The following is a 22,202-nucleotide window of genomic DNA, read 5'->3' as shown; positions in this document are numbered from 1 at the left end:
AAATAAAATAAATGAAAATGTTTGCAGTCAGAGCGATAGGAGTTTTTACTAGCTGTGTTACTTTGAGTGAGTTCCTTGGCCACTTTGGGCCTCAGTTTTCTCATCTATATGTAAGAGTAGTGAAAAATTTTCACCGGGTTGTTGTGGGGTCATATAGAATAACACTGAAGCAACTTTCTATTTCTGAGAACAGGGGGCTAGATTTTTTTTCAACTTTTCTGCAGAAAACAACCAAAATATCTGAAGAAAATGCAGGAAACATCTTCAAAGCATTAATGATCTGACAAAATAATAAAGCCAAAATTTATGGGAAAATGGGAGCCCAGAGAAATAAACAAGTCAGAAAATTGCATTTTCCCTGAAGGTGTTTGCCATTTCCAGAAAATCTGAATTTTCACTGACAGCTTGATGGTGGTCAGGGAGGTGATAGAAGGTAATAATAGTAAAAAATCAGGGTCAGCACTAAGCAAGAAATTTAACAGCAGACCCTCACCATGATAAGCTGGGATGTCAAACAGCTATATCTACAGGGGGAGGGTAAAAAAATTGCTACCCTTATTTTGAGTATCTGAGTCTTCCAGAAAACCCCAAGCCTTGAATTTGGTTTAAGGTGGGTGTCAAACTGAGAGTGTTTTCAGAGGCCTTTCAAAGGAAAATTACCTTTGATTGGGACTTCATGTACATCTTACACATTATTTCTCAAAACAAATGACCAACACACAAGAAAAGATAACCAGACACACAGAAGAAACAAGACACAAAAATAAATAGACTTGTAAAGATTTTAAGGTATTGGAATTATTAGCTACAGACTATAAAACAGCAAAGTTTCAATGTATAAAAAATAAAATACAATATTGAATATATCTTCGGGGAACAGGAAACGAAAAAGTGACATGTATGATATAAAAAAAAAAAAATTTGCCAGTAATCCCAGCACTTTGGGAGGCTAAGGGGGGCAGATCACGAGGTCAGGAGTTCAAGACCAGCCTGACCAACATGGTGAAACCCCGTCTCTGCTAAAAATACAAAAATTAGCTGGACATGGTGGCACGTGCCTATAATCCCAGCTACTTGGGAGGCTGAGGCAGGAGAATGGCTTGAATGGGGACCCAGGAGGCAGAGGTTGAAGTGAGCTAAGATCAGGCCCAGGCCACTGCACTCCAGCCTGGGCTACAGAGCAAGACTCTGTCCCAACAATAATAATAATAATAGTAATAATAATAATAATTTTAAAAATAAAAATTCTAACAATTGGAATTAAAAACTGGGAGTATGGGGTAACCAGAATGTTAGATGCGTCTGAAGAAAGAATCAGTAAATGTGGAGAGCTATCATGTGAAAACACCTGGACCCTTGTCAGTAATACCAATCAGCCCAGTTTCCTCTAATCTTCTTTGCAAGCACACTCTCATTTAGCACTTTCAATTGACCAAGGGTCCCAGATATTTTTTGTGAAGAATGGCTGCAAATCATTTCTCTAAAGCCTTGAGATCCCTGCAAAGAGGTATGGTGGCAGTGGGAAAGGAAGGATTTGTGCTAGCTCCACTATCCTCTCCCCTTTGGGGACACCAGCAAACGGGATGAGTACTCAGGGTTGGCAGCTCAGAGATGTGACAAAGGCGGCTTTGAGATGTCCTATAGCCCTACAGATAAAGCTTGTTCCAAAGTGGCTGGCTCCTGCCTGCTTATTTCCCAGGCTATTAAGAGGATCCAATAAGTGAGAAGTGTGGAAAGCATGTGACACTCTAAGAATACAAAAGCAGGCCGGGTGCGGTGGATCACTCCTGTAATCCCAGCACTTTGGGAAGCCAAGGCTGGTGGATGACTTGAGTCCAGGAGTTGGAGATCAGCCTGGACAGCATGGCGAAACCCTGTCTCTACTAAAAATAAAAAAATTAGTCAGGCATGGTGGCAGGTGCCTATAATCCCAGCTACTCAGGAAGCTGAGGCAAGGAATAACTTGAGCCCAGGAGGCCGAGGTGGCACTGAGCTGAGATCATGACACTGCACTCCAGCCTGGGTGACAGAGCAAGACTCCATCTCAAAAAAAAAAAAAGAAAAAAATAAATACAAAAGCACTTCAATGTTTTGTATGGAAGTTCATTTCCTTCACTAAACATTCCTCTGATATACTGTATATTATTTATCTAATTCTGTGTCACTGAAATACCTGGTGGCACAGATTTAAAATCTTCCCTTATGTAGGTTTTTTTCTCTAATTAAAAAGTATTCTTCCATCTTCCCAAAGTGGGCACTCTCTTTGTGGGAAATAGTCTTCAAAGATAGCTGCCATCAATTCTTTCCTTCCCGGCATGTACGTGCTACTCCTCACATCAAGCGGTAACGTCTCTCCTCCAGCTCTGAATCTGTGCTGGCACTGTGACTTCCTCTGACTGATAGAATTCAGTGGAAGTAACACTGTTAGTTCTGGGCCTATCCTTTATGAAGACTGGCATCTTCTACTTTCTCCTTCCTGGAAGCCATCAAATAAAACATTCGACCACCCTGAAACTACCCTACTGTGAATAGGCCCAAACTAGGCTACATGGAAGGAGACAATTGCCCATCTGTTCCTGTCATCCTAGCTGAGGTGCCAGCCATAAGAATGAAGAAGTCTTTGTGAACCCTTAGCCCCAGCAGACACCACATTGAGCAGAAGCACTGTCTGTTAATAGCTGAACTCTGTCCAGAATGCAAAATCATGAGAAATGATGCTGTGGCTTGAATGTGTCCCTCAAAGTTTATGTGTTGAAAACTTAATCCTGAATGCGACAGTGATGAGACGTATGACTTTCAGAAGGTGAATAGGACATGAGGGCTCTGCCCTCATGGATGGATTAATGCTGTTATCTCAGAAGTGTTTCATAATAAAAGGATAAGTTCAACTCCTCCCTTCCTTCTCTCTCGCTTTCGCCCTGTCTTGCTCTTCCCTTCCATGGGATGGTGCTATATGTAGGCTTTTGTCAGACGTGGGCCCCTTGACCTTGGACTTTCCATCTTCCAGAACTGTAAGCAATGCATGTCTTTTCTTTATAAATTGCCCAGTCTATGGTATTCTGTTACAGCAGCAAAAAAATGGACCAAGATAAATAATAAGTGGTGGTTGTTTTGAGTCGTAAGTTTGGAGTCATTTGTTATATAGAAATACATTACTGTAGCATTATTACATATACTTTTCTCTATAACCTCCATTTTCCTGAAAAGGACAAAGGTTCTTCATGGTTCTCCAGGGTCCACTGTAGTCTAGTTCCTGAAGACTTCTTCAGGTTTTCCATTAGACAGGTAAAGTCTTTATTGTTTATTAATATGTCTAAGTACTCCATTTCTATGATCTTCCTCACTTTATCAACCCTGTCTGAAGTTTCAACTGCATTTTCCCCTCTCAATTGGGCCACCACCTCTTAATTTTCTACTCTTCAAGGTCTAGCATAAGAATGGCATTTATTCCTAAGATGTCTGTTCTGTCAACTCTTGTCAGATTCACCAAAGTTGAAATGAAGGAATAAATGTTAAGGGCAGCCAGAGAGAAAGGTCGGGTTACCCACAAAGGGAAGCCCATCAGACTAACAGCTGATCTCTCGGCAGAAACTCTACAAGCCAGAAGAGAGTGGGGGCCGATATTCAACATTCTTAAAGAAAAAAATTTTCAACCCAGAATTTCATATCCAGCCAAACTAAACTTCATAAGTGAAGGAGAAATAAAATACTTTACAGACAAGCAAACGCTGAGTGATTTTGTTACCACCAGGCCTGCCCTAAAAGAGCTCCTGAAGGAAGCACTAAACATGGAAAGGAACAACCGGTACCAGCCACTGCAAAAACATGCCAAATTGTAAAGACCATCAAGGCTAGGAAGAAACTGCATCAACTAACGAGCAAAATAACCAACTAACATCATAATGACAGGATCAGATTCACACATAACAATATTAACGTTAAATGTAAATGGGCTAAATGCTCCAATTAAAAGACACAGACTGGCAAACTGGATAAGGAGTCAGGACCCATCAGTGTGCTGTATTCAGGAAACCCATCTCACGTGCAGAGACACACATAGACTCAAAATAAAGGGATGGAGGAAGATCTATCAAGCAAATGGAAAACAAAAAAAGGCAAGGGTTGCAATCCTAGTCTCTGATAAAATAGACTTTAAACCAACAAAGATCAAAAGAGACAAAGAAGGCCATTACATAATGGTAAAGGGATCAATTCAACAAGAAGAGCTAACTATCCTAAATATATATGCACCCAACACAGGAGCACCCAGATTCACAAAGCAAGTCCTGAGTGACCTACAAAGGGACTTAAACTCCCACACAATAATAATGGGAGATTTTAACACCCCACTGTCAATATTAGACAGATCAACAAGACAGAAAGTTAACAAGGATATCCAGGAATTGAACTCAGCTCTACACAAAGTGGACCTAATAGACATCTACAGAACTCTCCACCCCAAATCAACAGAATATACATTTTTTTCAGCACCACACCACACCTATTCCAAAATTGACCACATAGTTGGAAGTAAAGCTCTCCTCAGCAAATGTAAAAGAACAGAAATTATAACAAACTGTCTCTCAGACCACAGTGCAATCAAACAAGAACTCAGGATTAAGAAACTCACTCAAAACCGCTCAACTACATGGAAACTGAACAACCTGCTCCTGAATGACTATTGGGTACATAATGAAATGAAGGCAACTCTGAATTTATTCTTATGGCCAAGTTCATTCGAAAACCTCCATGCCCCTGTGAGAGTATTTGTGTTTTGTTGCTTTTTGCTGTTGTTGTTGTTGTTGTTTTGTTTTGTTTTGAGACAGAGTCTCACACTGTAGCCCAAACTGGAGTACAGTGGCGCAATCTCTGCTCACTGCAACCTCCAACTCCGGGGCTCAAGCGATTCTCATGCCTCAGCCTTCCAAGTAGCTGGGACCACAGCCATGTGCCACCACGCCCAGCTAATTTTTTTGTATTTTAATAGACAGGGTTTCACCATGTTGCCCAAGATGGTGTCGAACTCCTGAGCTCAGGAGATCTGCCTGCCTCAGCCTCCCAAAGTGCTGGGATTATAGGCATGAGCCACCGCACCTGGCCAGTATTTATGTTTTTAAAGTTGGTTTTGTGTCCTTGTAATGAGCTCCCTTCATGTGGAGACTGAGTCTTATACCTGTTTGTGTTTCAGCATCTCTCCTGCAGAAAGGACGTAATCAGAAATGTGTTTTACTGATGAGTATGCTGTTTCACATCCTTTTTCTTTGCAGTAGCATTTTAGTGGTGAATATTGGCCTCACCTTCTTTTTCAGGTGCTCCGTAGCTATTGTATTGAATTCCCCATGGCTACCACTGACATAAAAATACCCCAGGTCTTTCTTCTTAATATAAAGAATGTATTAATAGGCTTTGGTAAGAAGCAGAAAAGAAATCATTAATACTTTTTTTTTTTTTTTTGGCCAAGACAAGGAAAACACTTTGACACCTTCCTCTCCTTTTCATGTTAGAAAACTCATGTACAGTGAGTCATTCCCTTGTCACCTAAACTCTTAAGTGTAATACGATCATGATAGGCAATGAAAATATACATGTGAAGTCCCAGAGGCATAAAAATCCATGAGTGGAAACTGACAGAAGATTGGCAGGACTGTTTTCTAAGAAAGCAAGGAGACCAGGGCTGATGTACAAAGTGTTTTTCTGTACCCCAGGGACCTCACCTGATTCCTGATCCTCATGCTGGCCATGGGAGTCAAGTATTTATGTTCTAAATACCAGGCCCGCTCCTGAAACACCAGCTTGGTTCCATACAACAGACAAAACTAAGGGGTGGGGGAAAACAAAAGAAATGGACAAATAGCAATATATTAGAAAACACAAAATCTAAGGAGGTGAAAGAGAAATAACATAATATTACATTTCACAAAATTGTAAAAGTTAATACTTTCCTAATGTAAAATGGCCATGTTTTGGATGTGCAGTATAGGTTTTATTTTTTAAAAGAATTCTATGAAAAATTTAAAGCATATACAAAAGTAGAACACATAGTGTAATGAACTCCCATATATCCTTCCCCAAAACTCAAGAAATTTTAACTCACAACCAACCTTATTTCATATGTAACTTACCTGGTTCTCCTCTACCCCACGTTATTTAGGAGCAAAGTCCATACAGCAAAGTCCACATGAAAGATACTATAAAGGTATATCCTGAATAATAATATCTTGATATTTTCCATTGAGCATGGTTTGGGTAAACTTTCACAAAAATAGCATTCCTCATTTACATTTTGTTTCGATATGTTTTTTCCTATTATGTTTCTGAAACCTACACACAGAGCTTCTGCATCACATCATGGGCACCAAGCAACAATAAATGAGTTTCCCTGTAGAAAGAAGTCACTTTTTATTTAACTGTTTATTCACATAACTCTCAATATTCAGTAATTCCAAAATCACACAAAAATAGAGAGCATAGTAGGGGCCTCATGTCTCCATCACCCACATCCACTCATCGCGAATCCTGTTTTTACTCTGCTCCCACCTATTCCCCTTCTCTGTATCACTGCAAAGCAGACCTCAGTCATATCATTTCACCCACAAACATCTCACTGTGTATCTCTAAAAGATAATGACTCATTAGAAGTAAGATAGCCTCAAAACCAAACCAGGCAAAAACAAAACCCTCTTATTCTGAGTCAAATAGAAATGATCTTCCCACCAGAAGACAATTTGCCTTCTATGGCTTATCAGACTCAGAAGTCATGTGGTTCACAGTCATGCAGACCCTGTGGTCTCCTCATTCTTTTCTTGATGTTCTGGCATATCCTTGGAACAGCATCATTATGAGGAGTCTCATCTATTCAGTCTTCCCAGAAAATGTCACAGTATGGCTGAGCAGCTTATTTATGAAAGATATTTAAGGTTAATTTCAGCTCTTTTATGAAAGATATTTAAGGTTAATTTCAGCTCTTTTATGAAATTGCCAAAGTCTGGACAGTAGTTGCTTGGCCAGATTAAGTGCCCTTTGGGTCTTTTACATGACACCAATAAAGATGTTAGCTGACCCTTCAGACATAGTGTGAGCAACTGAGGCTATGAACTGCAATTCATACTGAAAACATAAATTCTTATAAAAATAATAAATCATATAAATTATTTGGTTAAGCCAAATCATGAGTCTCTAGATGAACTTCATATGTGCTACAAAAATATTTGCTGTGAGTTTCTGGGTGCAGAAATTTAATCCTCATAACTCAGGTATACAAAAATATAAGATCAGTGACAAGAAATCCAGAGCTCTAGAAGTATAAGAGTTCTTAGAAATAATCTAGTCCATCTTCTCACTCAATCCAGAGTCCTGTATCAGCCAGGGTTCAACCAAGAAACAGATGATACATTCACATTAGTATAATATAAGAAGCATTTAAATAGGATGGACAAGATGTAGGAGATCCCTAAGAGATAGTGCAGTACACTGGAGCTGGTATCTGGAGCTGTTACCACCTTCTAGGCTTAGAGGGTAGAGGGCAGGGAGTGGCTGCTGGATCCTGGAAGAAAAAGCTATGTAAACAGGGACATTTTAAGAGGAGTTGTGACCCTCGGCCAAGAAAAACAGCAATCCCAAGGTGACCCCATGGTGAGGCAAGCAGGGAACAGGGGGATCCTAACTCCACTGTCTTCCCCCCTCTTTAATCTCTAGCTGTTCTCAGCTAACAAGGGATGTGAAGGACCTCTTCAAAGACTCCAAACCACTGCTCTAGCTGTTATCTAAACCAAACTAGGTTCAAAAGGCGAGGATTCCACGGATGCAGGCAATGTGGGTCAACTTCCTAGATCCACACAGGGTAGAGAAGAGTGGTGAGCAGAGCTGCAGAGGCAAATGGAAGATATCTATCACAAGTCACATCTCTAACACCCCTGACACAGGGTCATTCAGCGTCTTGTCCAGTCCCATCTGATCCAAGCCAAAGCCTGTGTGATCACAGAGAGCTCCCAACAAGCTGCTACCTGGCCAGCATTCCCAGGCTGTTCCCAAATGATGGTTTTCCCCAGGCTCACACCATGCATCCTGGCTATGTCTGCTCTTCCCTTCTTTGGACTTGAGAATTGCTCTCCTGTTGACAGTCTGTGGCTTTTGTGTACCTGATTCTCAGGGCCACATTTTTGGCTTTAATCTTTTGCTTTCCTCCAGGAACACAGCTCAGACTCTCCTTGGGCTACCCCTTTTGCTTGTCCTGGTAAATAGGAGTCCTGGTTCTTGGCGGCTACCAGAACACCACAGCTAGGCACAGGTACCATCAGCCCAGCCTCAGTCCCCCAAACAGTACCTGAAATGTCTTTCTTCTGTGTTCCAGAGATGGGAGCTCAGTGTGTTAAGAGGCATCCAGTTTCCTAATGAATCTCATTGTTGGAAAAGTCATTGTGTCTGGAGCCACTTCTCTATGGAATATGAATTTATGGATTAACTGTGAGGAAGGGGATCTTGTCCTGCTCATCTTTATATGCCTAGGGTCTGGTAAAGGAGATGACACGCTGTATGATATTAGCTGAAACCCAATTTCCTATAACTCATAGCTATTGATGTTACAGCTTCTGCTACCTAAGGAACCAAGCAGCAGTCTATGAAAGCTTCCAGACAATAGCCTTTAAAAAATTTAAAGACATTTTTCACATCTCCACTTAGTCTTCTACCCTTCAGGATGATCAGCCTCGACAGATTGTCAATCTCCTCTTAACACTTGGTTTCAACTCTTGGGCCACCTTGAAACTGGTGGTCTAGTCTGGATGGTTAATTCTCTTCTCCAAGGTGTCTTATAAAACTAAATGCAATATCCAGTGTTGTCTCATCACTATGGCGTCTGCAGTACCATTACTGCCCTAGGTTTGGATTCTATACTTTTACATGCAAAGCAAGGCAGAATATGCTTTTATAGTTGGTATATAATATTTTTGAATAAATGAGTGAAAGAATACCATGCACATTTGGTTTATATCAAGCATTTGATCATTTGACATTCCTAACTAAGCCTTTCCCCCCGTAAACTATTTTCAACTAAACGATACATACATGTATACATCCCTAAGGGAATTATTTTAATTTTAAATTTATTTTAAAGTCATCTTGTTGATATGGCCTACCTTGAACTCCCCAAGGAGTTCTTTATGACTGTTGGTTAAGTCACCTGACGTGTTTTGTCATTTACAAGTTTGTAAAGTCTTGTCAGCTGATAGGTCTACATCAGCTGAATTTAAGTTATCTGAGACTTGATTCAAGCTCTCTGGAAACTTTTTTAATGGAATATTACCTGACTCTTGTTTCTCTAGCTTGGCAAAATGTTGGCCAAAATCAAGATACATCATCAATTTTTCCAAATTTTCTGTTTTTGTTTTTGTTTTTTTGAGACGGAGTCTCGCTCTATTGCCAGGCTGGAGTGCAGTGGCAATCTCGGCTCACTACAACCTCCACCTCCCTGGTTCAAGCGATTCTCCTTTCTCAGCCTCCCGAGTAGCTGGGACTACAGGCTCGTGCCACTATGCCCAGCTAATTTTTTGTATTTTTAGTAGAGATGGGGTTTCACCATGTTGGCCAGGATGGTCTCGATCTCTTGACCTTGTGATCCACCTGCCTCGGCCTCCCAAAGTGCTGGGATTACAGGCGTTAGCCACCGTGCCTGGGCCCAAATTTTCTCATCTAGTAATCTGATTAAGAAAGGAAGTACAAGAAAGGAAGGCTAAGCCTTACTTAATTAATCCTTACTTATCCTTACTTAACTAGGCAGCCTTCTAGTGATGGTCCCTTTTCTATTTGTACATAAACTATCTGGAATAGTCTTTTGTAGAATTTTAACTTGGATTTATATTAATCTCAGATTCTATAGTTTCCCATATCTACTTTTGTTTTGTTTTTGTTTTAACTTTTATTTTAGGTTCAGGGCTATATGTGTGGGTGTAGTTCAACTGATGTCATGGGAGTCTGGTGTACAGATTATTTCATCTCTCATGTACCAAGCCTGGTACCCAATAGTTATTTTTCCTGATCCTCTCCCTCTTCCCACCCTGCACCCTAAGGTTGGCTCCAGTGTCTGTTGTTCCCCTTTGTGTGTCCATGTGTTCTCATTATTTAGCTCCCATTTAAAAGTGAGAACAAGCTGTACTTGGTTTTCTGTTTCCTGTGCTGGCTTGTTACGCATAATGGGCTCCAGTTCTATCCATGTTCCTGCAAAGGACATTATCTCATTTTTTTTTCATGGCTGCATAGTATATATGCCACATTTTCTTTATGAAGCCTACCATTAATGGGCATTTAGGTTGATTGCATGTCTTTGCTATTGTGAATGGTGCTGCAGTGAACACAGGCATGCATGTATCCTTATGGTAGAATGATTTATATTCCTTTGGGTATATGCCTAGTAGTGGGATTGCTGGGTTGAATGGTAATTCTGCTTTTAGTTCTTTGAGGAATTGCCACACTGCTTTCAGCAATGGTTGAACTAATTTACACTCCCACCAGCAGTGTATAGGTGTTCCCTTTTTCTCTGCAACCTTGCCAGCATCTGTTATTTTTTGACTTTTTAATAAGAGCCATTTTGACTGGTGTGAGATGGTATCTTATTGTGGTTTTTATTTGCATTTCTCTAATGATTAGTGATATTGAGCATTTTTTCACATGCTTTTTGGCCACATGTATGTCTTCTTTTGAAGTGTCTGTTCATGTTCTTTGCCTACTCTTCAATGGGGTTGTTTTTGTCTTATAAATTTAAGTTCCTTATAGATGCTGGATATTAGACCTTTGTCAGATGTATAGTTTGCAAATATTTTCTCCCATTCTGTAGGTTGGTTGTTCACTCTGTTGATAGTTTCTTTTGCTGAGCAGAAGCTCTTTAGTTTAATTAGATCCCATTTGTTAATTTTTGCTTCTGTTTTAATTGCTTTTGGCATCTTTGTCATGAAATCTTTGCCAGTTCCTACATCTGGAATGGTATTTCCCAAGTTATCATAGGTTTACGTTTTACATTTAAGTCTTTAATCCATCTTGAGTTGATTTTTGTATATGGTGTAAGGAAGGGGTCCAGTTTCAGTCTTTAGCATATGGCTAGTCAGTTATCCCAGCACCATTTATTGAATAGGGAGTCCCCTCCTCATTGCTTGTTTTTGTTAGCTTTGTCAAAGATCAGATGGTGTGCTGCATTGTAGGTGTGCAGCATTATTTCTGGGCTCTCTATTCGGTACCATTGGTCTATGTGTCTGTTTTTGTACCAGTACCATGCTATTTTGGTTACTGTATCTGTAATATGGTTTGAAGTTGAGTAATATGATGCCTCCGGCTTTGTTCCTTTTGCTTAGGATTGCCTTGGCTATTTGGACTCTTTTTTGGTTCTATATGAATTTTAAAACAGCTTTTTCTAGTTCTGTGAAGAATGTCATTAATAGTTTGATAGGAATAGCATTAAATCTGTAAATTGTTTTGGTCAGGATGGCATTTTATCAATATTGATTCTTCCTATCCATGAGCATGGAATGTTTTTCCATTTGTTTGTGTCATCTCTGATTTCTTTGAGCAGTGTTTTATAATTTTCATTGTAGAGATCTTTTAATTTCTGGTTATTTGTATTTCTAGGTACTTTCTTCTTTTTGTGTCCATTGTGAATGGGATTGCATTCCTGATTTGGCTCTGAACTTGGATTTTGTTAGTGCATCAGAATGCTACTGATTTTTATATGTTGATTTTGTATCCTGAAATTTGCTGAAGTTGCTTATTAGCTCAAGGAGCTTTTGGGTAGAGACCATAGGGTTTTTCTAGACATAGAATCATGTCGTCTGCAAATAGGAATAGTTTGACTTCCTCCCTTCCTAGTTGGATACCTTTTATTTATTTATCTTGCCTCATTGCTCTGGCCAGGACTTACTATATTAAGCAGGGGTAGTGAGAGAGGGATCCTTGTCTTGTGCTGGTTTTCAGGGTGAATGCTTCCAGCTTTTGCCCATTCAGTATGATTTTGACTGTGGGTTTTTCATAGATGACTCTTATTATGTTCAAGTACGTTCCTTCAGTGCCTTTTATCGAAGATGTTCAATAAAATGCAACATTCCTTCATGTTAAAAACCCTCAATAAACCAACAACCAACCCTCTATACGTCAACAATATCCAAGCTGAGAGCCAAATCAGGAATGCAATCCCATTCACATCTATCTACCAAATTTCATCTGCATCTACTGAGATAATCATATGGTTTTTGTCTTTAGTTCTGTTTATGTGATGAATCACATTTATTAACTTGTGTATGTTGAACTAACCTAGCATCCCAAGGATAAAAACTACTTGATCATAGTGGATTAGCATTTTACATGCTGCTGGATTTGATTTGCTAAGATTTTGTTGAGTATTTTTGCATCTATGTTCATCAAGGATATTGCCCTAAAGTTTTCTTTTTTTGTTGTTGTGTCTCTGCCAGGCTTTGGTATCAGGATGATGCCAGCCTCACAGAATGAGCTGGGGAGGTGTCCCTTCTCAATGTTTTGAAATAGTTTCAGTAGTAATGATACCAGGTCTTCTTTGTATATCTGGTAGAATTCAACTGTGAATCCATCTGGTCCTGGGCTATTTTTGGTTGGTAGGCTATTTATTACTGATTCAATTTTGGAGCTCAATATTGGTCTGTTGACAGATTCAGTTTCTTCCTAGTTCAGCCTTGGGAGGATGTGTGTCCAGGAACTTATCCCTTTCTTCTAGATTTCCTGGTTTGTGTATATGCAGGTATTCACAGTAGTCTCTGATGGTTATTTGTATTTCTGTGGAGTCGGTGGTAACATCCCCTTTGTCATTTCTAATTGTGTTTATTTGGACTTTCTCTCTTTTCTTCTTTATTAGTCTAGCTATCTTATTAATTTTTTCAAAGAACCAACTTTTGGATTTGTTGATCTTTTGTATTTTTTTATGTCTCAAACTCCTTCAGTTCTGCTTTGATTTTGGTTATTTCTTGTCTTCTGCTAGCTTAGGGGTTCGTTTGCTCTTGCTTCTTTAGTTCCTCTAGTTGTAATATGGGTAACTAATTTCAGATCTTTCTAACTTTGTGATGTGGGCATTTAGTGATATAAATTTCCCTCTTAACACTACCTTACCTGTGTCCCAGAGATTCTGCTATATTGTATCTTTGTTCTCATTAATTTCAAAGAACTTCTTGATTTCTGCCTTAATTTCATTGTTTACTCAGAAGTCATTCAGAGCAGGTTGTTTAATTTCCATGTAATTATATAGTTTTGAGCAATTTTCTTAGTCTTGATTTCTACTTTTATTGCTCTGTGGTCCAAGAGCATGGTTGGTATGATTTCAGTGTTTTTGAATTTGCTGAGTGTTGTTTTATGTCCGATTGTGTGGTCGATTTTAGAGTATGTGCCATGTAGCCATGAGATGAATGTATCTTCTGTTGTATTTGGGTGTGGAGTTGTGTAGATGTCTACCAGGTCCATTTGATCCAGTGTTGAGTTCAGGTCCTGAATACTTTTGTTAATTTTCTGCCTCAATGATCTGTCTAATACTGTCATTGAGGTGCTGAAGTTTCCTACTATTATTGTGTGGGAATGTAAGTCTCTTCATAGGTCTCTAAGAACCTGCTTTATGAATCTGGGTGTTCCTGTGTTGTGTGCATACACATTTAGGTTAGTTACATCTTCTTGTTGAATTGAGTCATTTACCATTGTGTAATGTCCTTCTTTGTCTTTTAAAATCTTTGTTGGTTTAAAGTATGTTTTGTCTGAAATTAGGATTGTCACCTCTGCTTTTTTTTTTTTTTTTTCCTGTTTTCCATTTGCTTGGTAGATTTTTCACCATCCCTTCATTTTGAGCCTATGGGTGTCATTGCATGTGAGATGGGTTTCTTGAAGACAGCATACTATTGGGTCTTGCTCTTTATCAAGCTGGCCACTCTGTGCCTTTTAATTGGGTCATTTAGCCCATTTACATTTAAGGTTAGTATTGATATGTGTGGATTTGATCCTGTCATTGTGTTGTTAGCTGTCTTTGAAAAGGTGGACATTTGCTCATTATAATTTTCTGGGATTTCTTTTGTCCTCCTTGGTTTGACATCTCTGTCAATCATAAGTCCTTTCTAATTGAGAACAACGTTGCTTCAGAGAGAAGATGGTAACATAATAGGAGATAAGTAGCTTTGCTTTCTTTTTGCCACGTATTAATCCCAAATTTTTCTTGCCTAAACCAAGAGTCCATCTCTTCACATCTTGAATATAGCTAAAAATAGCCTTTTACATTTTTATAAGATTATTTGTCAAGCCTCATGTTATGCTGGGGTTTGGCCCTACTGACATTTATTAAATGCTTTGTGTTTATATTTGGACAAATATCTCCCCTACAATCCTTCCACTTCTCATTGTGTGTGTGTGTGTGTGTGTGTGTGTGTGTGTGTGTGTATGTATTCCTTAGATCTGTGTTCATAAGACAGTCCCTCTATTCCTACCCTACTTTCTATAAGTATGTCTCAAATCATAACAGTTTTTTATTTTTTTGGAGATACGGTGTCTTACCATCTTGCCCAGGCTAGTCTTGAACTCCTGGGCTCAAGCGATCCTTCCCCCTTGGCCTCCCAAAGTGCTAGGATTGCAGGTATGAGCCACCACTCCTGGCTCCAAGCCACATTTTTTTTTTTTTTCTGGAAGTATTGTCAGAGTGACATTTCTGTTTTTATTCCTCACAAGTCCATGTGCCCCTTTGAAGTCTCTGTCTATAGAGTCTAATATCTAATATTTATCAAACACCTACTATGTGTCAGACACTACAAGGTATTTTATATCCACCTCATTTAGTCCTCATAATAATTCCAAAAGCTAAAAGTTGTAGACCTGTGCAGGAAAGAGCTAACAGGTCTGGGCTGCTCAAATCTTGCACAAACCCAAAGTTTTCAGGACTGGCCCTTTCCTGGCTCTTGGGAGAGAGACTTTTGAGCTCTTGTAGTATCTTGCCTGGTATGAGTATGTTTGTGCGCCTGGACCTTTGGGCCATGGTGCATCACTTTTACCTCTGGGGTAGTTGTGCGATATGGTCTGAGGAGCTGAGGTCAGTCATATGAATGCTACATGCTTATATGACTATTCAAAAAAAAAGACAAAAACCCTGGACTCCAAGGTTTGAATGATCTGGTTGCCACCACCTTGCACATGTTATCACGCATCATTGTTGGGACAATTAAATGCTGTCTATAGACTCCATTGGGAGTGGACAATTGGAAGTTTGCTGATGTCTCCTGGACCTTACCCCCTGTACCTTTACCCTTTGCTGATTTTAATCTGTATTTTTTGCTGTAATAAACTATAACTATGAATATAACAGCTTATCTGCATCCTATGAGACCTTCTAGCAAATCCCCGAACCTGAGGATAGTCTTGGGGACCCCTGACACAGCCCCCTTTTTACACATGAAGAAACAGAGGCTCAAAGAAAGTTAAATGATAGAGTAAGGGTTGGAATTAATTCTTTTTTTAATTATTATAATTTAAGTTCTGGGATACATGCGCAGAATGTGCAGGTTTGTTACATAGCTATACATGTGCCATGGTGGTTTGCTGAACCCATCAACCCATCATCTACATTAGGTATTTCTCCTAATGCTATCCCTCCCCTAACCCCAACCCCCTGACAGGCCCCAGTGTGTGATCTTCCCCTCCCTGTGTCCAGGTGTTCTCATTGTTCAACTCTCACTTATGAGTGAGAACATGTGATGTTTGGTTTTCTGTTCTTGTGTTAGTTTAGTGGGAATCATAGTTTCTAGCTTCATCCATGTCCCTGAAAAGCTCATTAACTCATCCTTTTTTATGGCTGCATAGTATTCCATGGTATATATGTGCCACATTTTCTTTATCCAGTCTATCATTGGTGGGCATTTGGGTTGGTTCCAAGTTTTTGCTATTGTGAACAGTGCTGCAATAAACATATGTGTGCATGTGTCTTTATAGTAGCATGATTTATAATCCTTTGGGTATATAACCAGTAATGGGATTGTTGGGTCAAATGGTATTTCTGGTTCTAGATCCTTGGAATTTAGAACCAGAAATCACCACAGTGTCTTCCACAATGGTTGAACTAATTTACACTCCCACCAACAGTGTAAAAGCATTATTTCTCCACATTCTTTCCAGCATCTGTCATTTCCTGACTTTTTAATGATTGCCATTCTAACTGGCATGAGATGGTATCTCACTGTGGTTTTGATTTGCATTTTTCTAATGACCAGTGATGATGAGCTTTTTTTCATGTTTGTTGGTCGCATAAATGTCTTCTTTTGAGAAGTGTCTATTCATATCCTTCACCCAATTTTTGATGGGGTTGTTTGTTTTTTTTCTTGTAAATTTGTTTAAGTTCTTTATAGACTCTGGATAGTAGCCCTTTGTCAGACGGATAGGTTGCAAAAATTTTCTCCCGTTCTGTAGGTTGCCTGTTCACTCTGATGATAGTTTCTTTTGCTATGCCGAAGCTCTTTAGTTTAATTGGAACCCATTTGTCAATTTTGGCTTTTATTGGCATTGCTTTTGGTGTTTTAGTCATGAAGTCTTTGCCCATGCCTATGTCCTGAATGCTATTGCCTAGGTTGTCTTCTAGGATTTTTATGGTTTTAGGTCTTACATTTAAGTCTTTAATCCATCTTGAGTTAATTTTTGTATAAAGTGTAAGCAAGGGGTCCAGTTTCTGTTTTCTGCATATGGCTAGCCACTTTTCCTAACACAATTTATTGAATACGGAATCCTTTCCCCATTGCTTGTTTTTGTAGGTTTGTCAAAGATCAGATGATTGTAGATGTGTAGCATTATTTCTGAGGCCTCTGTTCGGTTCCGTTGGTCTATATATCTGTTTTAGTACCAGTACCATGCTGTTTTGGTTACGTAGCCTTGTAGTATAGTTTGAAGCCAGGTAGTGTGATGCCTCCAGCTTTGTTCCTTTTGCTTAGGATTGTCTTGGCTATACAGGCTCTTTTTTGGTTCCATATGAAATTTAAAGTAGTTTTTTTCTAATTCTGTGAAGAAAGTCAATGGTAGCTTGGTAGGGATAGCACTGAATCTATAAATTACTTCAGGCAGTATGGCCATTTTCATGATATTGATTCTTCCTATCCAGGAGCATGGAATGTTTTTCCATTTGTTTGTGTCCTCTCTTATTTCGTTGAGCAGCAGCTTGTAGTTCTCCTTGAAGATGTCCTTCACATCCATTGTAAGTTGTATTCCTAGGTATTTTATTCTCTTTGTAGCAATTTTAAATGGGAGTTCACTCATGATTTGGCTCTCTGTTTGTATGTTATTGGTGTATAGGAATATTTGATGTTTGTGATTTTTGCACATTGATTTTGTATCCTGAGACTTTGCTGAAGTTGCTTATCAGCTTAAGGAGATTTTGGGCTGAGATGATGGGGTTTTCTAAATATACAATCATGTCGTCTGCAAACAGAGAGAATTTGACTTCCTCTCTTCCTATTTGAATACCCTTTATTTCTTTCTCTTGCCTGATTGTCCTGGCCAGAACTCCCAATACTATGTTGAATAGGTGTGGTGAGAGAGGGCATCCTTGTCTTGTGCTGGTTTTCAAAGGGAATGCTTCCAGCTTTTGCCTATTCAGTATGATATTGGCTGTGGGTTTGTCATAAATAGCTCTTATTATTTTGAGATACGTTCCATCGATACCTAGTTTATTGAGAGTTTTTAGCACGAAGGGGTGTTGAATTTTATTGAAGGCCTTTCTGTATCTATTGAGATAATCATGTGGTTTTTGTCATTGGTTCTGTTTATATGATGGATTATGTTTATTGATTTGTATATGTTGAACCAGCCTTGCATCCCAGGGATGAAGCTGGCTTTATCATGGTGAATAAGCTTTTTGATGTGCTGTTGGATTTGGTTTGCCAGTTTTTTATTGAGGAGGTTCACATCATTGTTCATCAGGGATATTGGCCTGAAATCTTTTTTTTGTTGTGTCTCTGCCAGGTTTTGGTATCAGGATGATTCTGGCCTCATAAAATGAGTTAGGGAGAGTCCCTCTTTTTCTACTGTTTGGAATAGTTTCAGAAGGAACAGTACCAGCTCCTCTTTGTACCTCTGGTAGAATTTGGCTGTGAATCATCTTGTCCTGGGCTTTTTTTGGTTGGTGGGCTATTAATTATTGCCTCAATCGCACAACTACATGGAAACTGAACAACCTGCTCCTGAATGACTATGAAATTAAGGCAGAAATAAATAAGTTCTTGAAACAAATGAGAACAAAGACACAACATACCAGAATCTCTGGGACACAGCTAAAGCAGTGGTTAGAGGGAAATTTATAGCACTAAATGCCCACAGAAGAAAGGAGGAAAGATCTAAAATTGACACCTTAACATCACAATTAAAAGAACTAGAGAAGCAAAAGCATATAAATTCAAAAGCTAGCAGAAGACAAGAAATAACTAAGATTAGAGCAGAGCTGAAGGAGATAGAGACACAAAAAATCCTTCAAAAAATCAATGAATCCAGGAGCTGGTTTTTTGAAAAGATTAACAAAATAGATTGCTAGTCAGACTAATAAAGAAGAAAAGAGAGATGAATCAAATAGACACAATAAAAGGGGATATCCCCACTGATCCCACAGAAATACAAACTAACATCAGAGAATACTATAAACACCTCTATGTAAATAAAATAGAAAATCTAGAAGAAATGGATAAATTCTGGGACACATACACCCTCCCAAGACTAAACCAGGAAGAAGTTGAGTCCCTGAATGGAATTAATTCTTTCAGAAATTAAAGATTTTTTTTTTTTTTTTTTTTTTGGCCTATCACACTGTAGTACCTCCACTTTTCAGAATTTAAAAAAAAAAAAGGTGACTCTTATTACAGGTATAGGCTACGGGCTCTGGTTCTGGGTAACATAGAGGAGATGACTTCCCCCATTTCTTTCACTGAATGCAGCCATAATTTCTGGACACAGTGCATGGAGAAGCTACTTGAGGACTCTGAAAAATAAATAGTGGCAGGTATATTAGGGAAGATCAGAATTCAAAGTGCTGCAAAACTGGCAGTGAGTTTAACTCTTTTTCCTCATGCTGCTCATGTCCCTGGAAGCATGTGCAGCAGAGTAGGATAACTAAACCTCAGCTTTCTGGCTGGAGGATGAGGAGAGGAAGCCACAGGGAACCAGAAAGTATCAAGATGGTCATGGAGAGGCAGGACTTGGGAAAGCAGCCCCATAAAGTTGTTTACAAAATGTTGAATGCAGCCTGAGGCACTCATGCGTGGATTTCATGCTAATTAGCATACAAAAGACTTTGAACAGACACAGAAAGACAAATATTATATGTTCTCACTTATAAGTGGGAACTAAATAATGTATATACACTAGGATACAGAATGTGGAATCAGTCAATGGAGACTCAGAAGGGCGAGAGCCTGGGGGGATATATGAGAAATTACTTAATGTGTACAATGTACATTATTTCGGTGATGAATACCCTATTGAATACCCAAGGAATAACCCTAATATCCCTGAATTTACCATTATGAAATATATGCATGTATTAACAAAATTGCACTGTACTCCATAAATTTATAAAAACTTAAAAAATAAATAAACAAATACATGTACAGCTTTTAAAAAAAGGCCTTAATAACTGAACTAGTAAACAGATGAGAATTCAGATGCCAGACTGGCCTGTTAGTGGTGCATACATGGAACATAGCTAAATAGTGCTGCAAAAGGTTTGAAGGCCAAACCGACATTGGAATCACAATCAACAGAAGGTGCATCGAAATTTGCAGCCCAAACATAACCAGGCACATTGCCTGCTAAAACAAAAACATCAACATTCTCCATAGGTTTTAAACAACATCCAGAATCTCATAACATAATATTCAAAAGGTCTAGGAAATAATCCAAGATTTTTCAGCATACGAAGGAGAAGAGAATGTAGCTTGCATGAAAAAGGGCAATCAACGGATGCCAACAGCAAAATGACACAGATGTTAGAATTATCTGGCAAAAGCTTTAAAGTAGCCATTCTAAAAATTATCTAATGAACAATCACAAACCGTCTTGAAACAAATGGTAGAATAGTACATTTCAGTAAAGAAATAGAAAATACAGGCTAGGTGTGGTGGTTCACACCTGTAATCCCAGCATTTTGGGGGGCTGAGGTGGGCAGATCACTTGAGGTCAGGAGTTCAAGACCAGCCTGGCCAACATGGTGAAACCTGACTTCTACTTAGAATACAAAAATTAGCTGGGCATGGTGGTGGGTGCCTGCAATCCTAGCTACTTGGGAGGCTGAGGCATGAGATTGCTTGGATATGGGAGGCAGAGGTTGCAGTGAGCTGACATCGCGCCATTGCACTCTAGCCTGGGTGGCAGAGTAAGACTCTCAGGAAAAAAAAAAAAAAGAAATATAAAATATAAAAGAGAATCAAGTAGGCATTTTAGAATTGAAAAGTAACCTTATTAAAAGAAAGATGAGCTCCGAAGCAGAACTATGGAGACAGAGGAAAGACTGAGTAAACTAGAAGATAGAATAATAGAAATTATCCTATCTGAACAACACAGAGAAAATAGACTGGCAAAGAAAAAGAGAGCCCCAGGGACCTGTGGGATTGTAACAAAAGGTCTAACCTTCATGTCGTTGGAATCATGGAAGGAGAGGAGAAAGAAGGCAGTACTTGAAGATATAATGGCAAAAGACTCCCTAAATTTGGCAAAAACCCACAAATGTGCAGGTTTCAGAAGCTTAGTGAACCCCAAACAGAATAAACACAAAGAAATTTATGCCTAGACACATCATAATCAAACATCTGGAATCTAAAAACAAAGAAAAATTCTTGAAAGCAGCTGAAGAAAAACTGACGCATTACCTCTAGGAGAAGAAAAACAATCTGAATGATTGAATTTCTCATCAGAAACTGTAGAGACCAGAAAGATTTTTCAAGTACTGAAAGTAACAACTGTCAATCCAGAATTATATATCGAGTAAATGATCGTTCGGAAATTAGGATGAGATTTTAAAAATTACCAACGAGAAAAGAGAATTTGTTGCCAGCAAATCTGCTCTAAAAAAATTGTTAAAAGCAGTTTTTCAGGCAGAAGCAAAATGAAGGAAGGAAAAATGGAAATGGTAAATACCAATCAGGAATGAAGGAAGAGCAACAGAAAGGGTAAACAGCTGAATAAATATGATAAACTATTTCTTCTCATAATTCTTTTAAAACATGTTTAATGGTTGAAAGCAAAATTTGAAAGCAAAATATTGTCTGATGTGGTTTCCAGGGTATGTAGATGTACTGATAAGATGCGTATGACAGAAAGAGGGGAGAGGAACACTATGGTGGTAAGGTTTCTACATTCCACTTGAAGAGACAAAATATTGATTCTAAGTAAATTGTAAAGTTAAGTATATATATATTGTAGTTCTTATAGCAACTACTAAACAGAAAAACACATATGCAAAGAGATATAGTTAAATTTCTTTTTTTATTTTTATTTTTTTTTATTATTATACTTTAGGTTTTAGGGTACACGTGCACAATGTGCAGGTTTGTTACATATGTACCCATGTGCCATGTTGGTTTGCTGCACCCATTAACTCGTCATTTAGCATTAGGTATATCTCCTAATGCTGTCCCTCCCCCCTACCCCCAACCCACAACATTCCCCGGAGTGTGATGTTCCCCTTCCTGTGTCCATGAGTTCTCATTGTTCAATTCCCACCTATGAGTGAGAACATGCGGTGTTAGGTTTTTTGTCCTTGCGATAGTTTACTGGGAATGATGGTTTCCCGTTTCATCCATGTCCCTACAAAGGACATGAACTCATCATTTTTTATGGCTGCATAGTATTCCATGGTGTATATGTGCCACATTTTCTTAATCCAGTCTATCGTTGTTGGACATTTGGGTTGGTTCCAAGTCTTTGCTACTGTGAATAGCGCCGCAACAAACATACATGTGCATGTGTCTATAGCAGTATGATTTATAGTCCTTTGGGTATATACCCAGTAATGGGATGGCTGGGTCAAATGGTATTTCTAGTTCTAGATCCCTGAGGAATCGCCACACTGACTTCCACAGTGGTTGAACTAGTTTACAGTCCCACCAACAGTGTAAAAGTGTTCCTGTTTCTCCACATCCTCTCCAGCACCTGTTGTTTCCTGACTTTTTAATGATGGCCATTCTAACTGGTGTGAGACGATA

At 39.0% G+C, this 22,202-nt stretch overlaps 1 protein-coding gene across 2 annotated transcripts in view; it reads right to left on the bottom strand.

Moving 5' to 3' along the window:
* Positions 1–22,202, bottom strand: part of ACOXL (acyl-CoA oxidase like) — a 362,177-nt gene that overhangs the window by 19,961 nt on the left and 320,014 nt on the right. For both annotated transcript variants that reach the window (XM_058428613.1, XM_032177651.2), the window contains one exon: positions 5,715–5,816. In XM_058428613.1, coding sequence (XP_058284596.1) covers positions 5,715–5,816 — 102 coding nt within the window. The remainder of the gene's footprint in view (positions 1–5,714; positions 5,817–22,202) is intronic.

The sequence above is a fragment of the Hylobates moloch genome, unplaced genomic scaffold, assembly GCF_009828535.3.
Source record: "Hylobates moloch isolate HMO894 unplaced genomic scaffold, HMol_V3 SCAFFOLD_15, whole genome shotgun sequence".
In the NCBI taxonomy this organism is placed as follows: domain Eukaryota; kingdom Metazoa; phylum Chordata; class Mammalia; order Primates; family Hylobatidae; genus Hylobates; species Hylobates moloch.
Note: the sequence above shows the minus strand (reverse complement) of the source record. Positions and strands in the feature narration are given on the sequence as shown.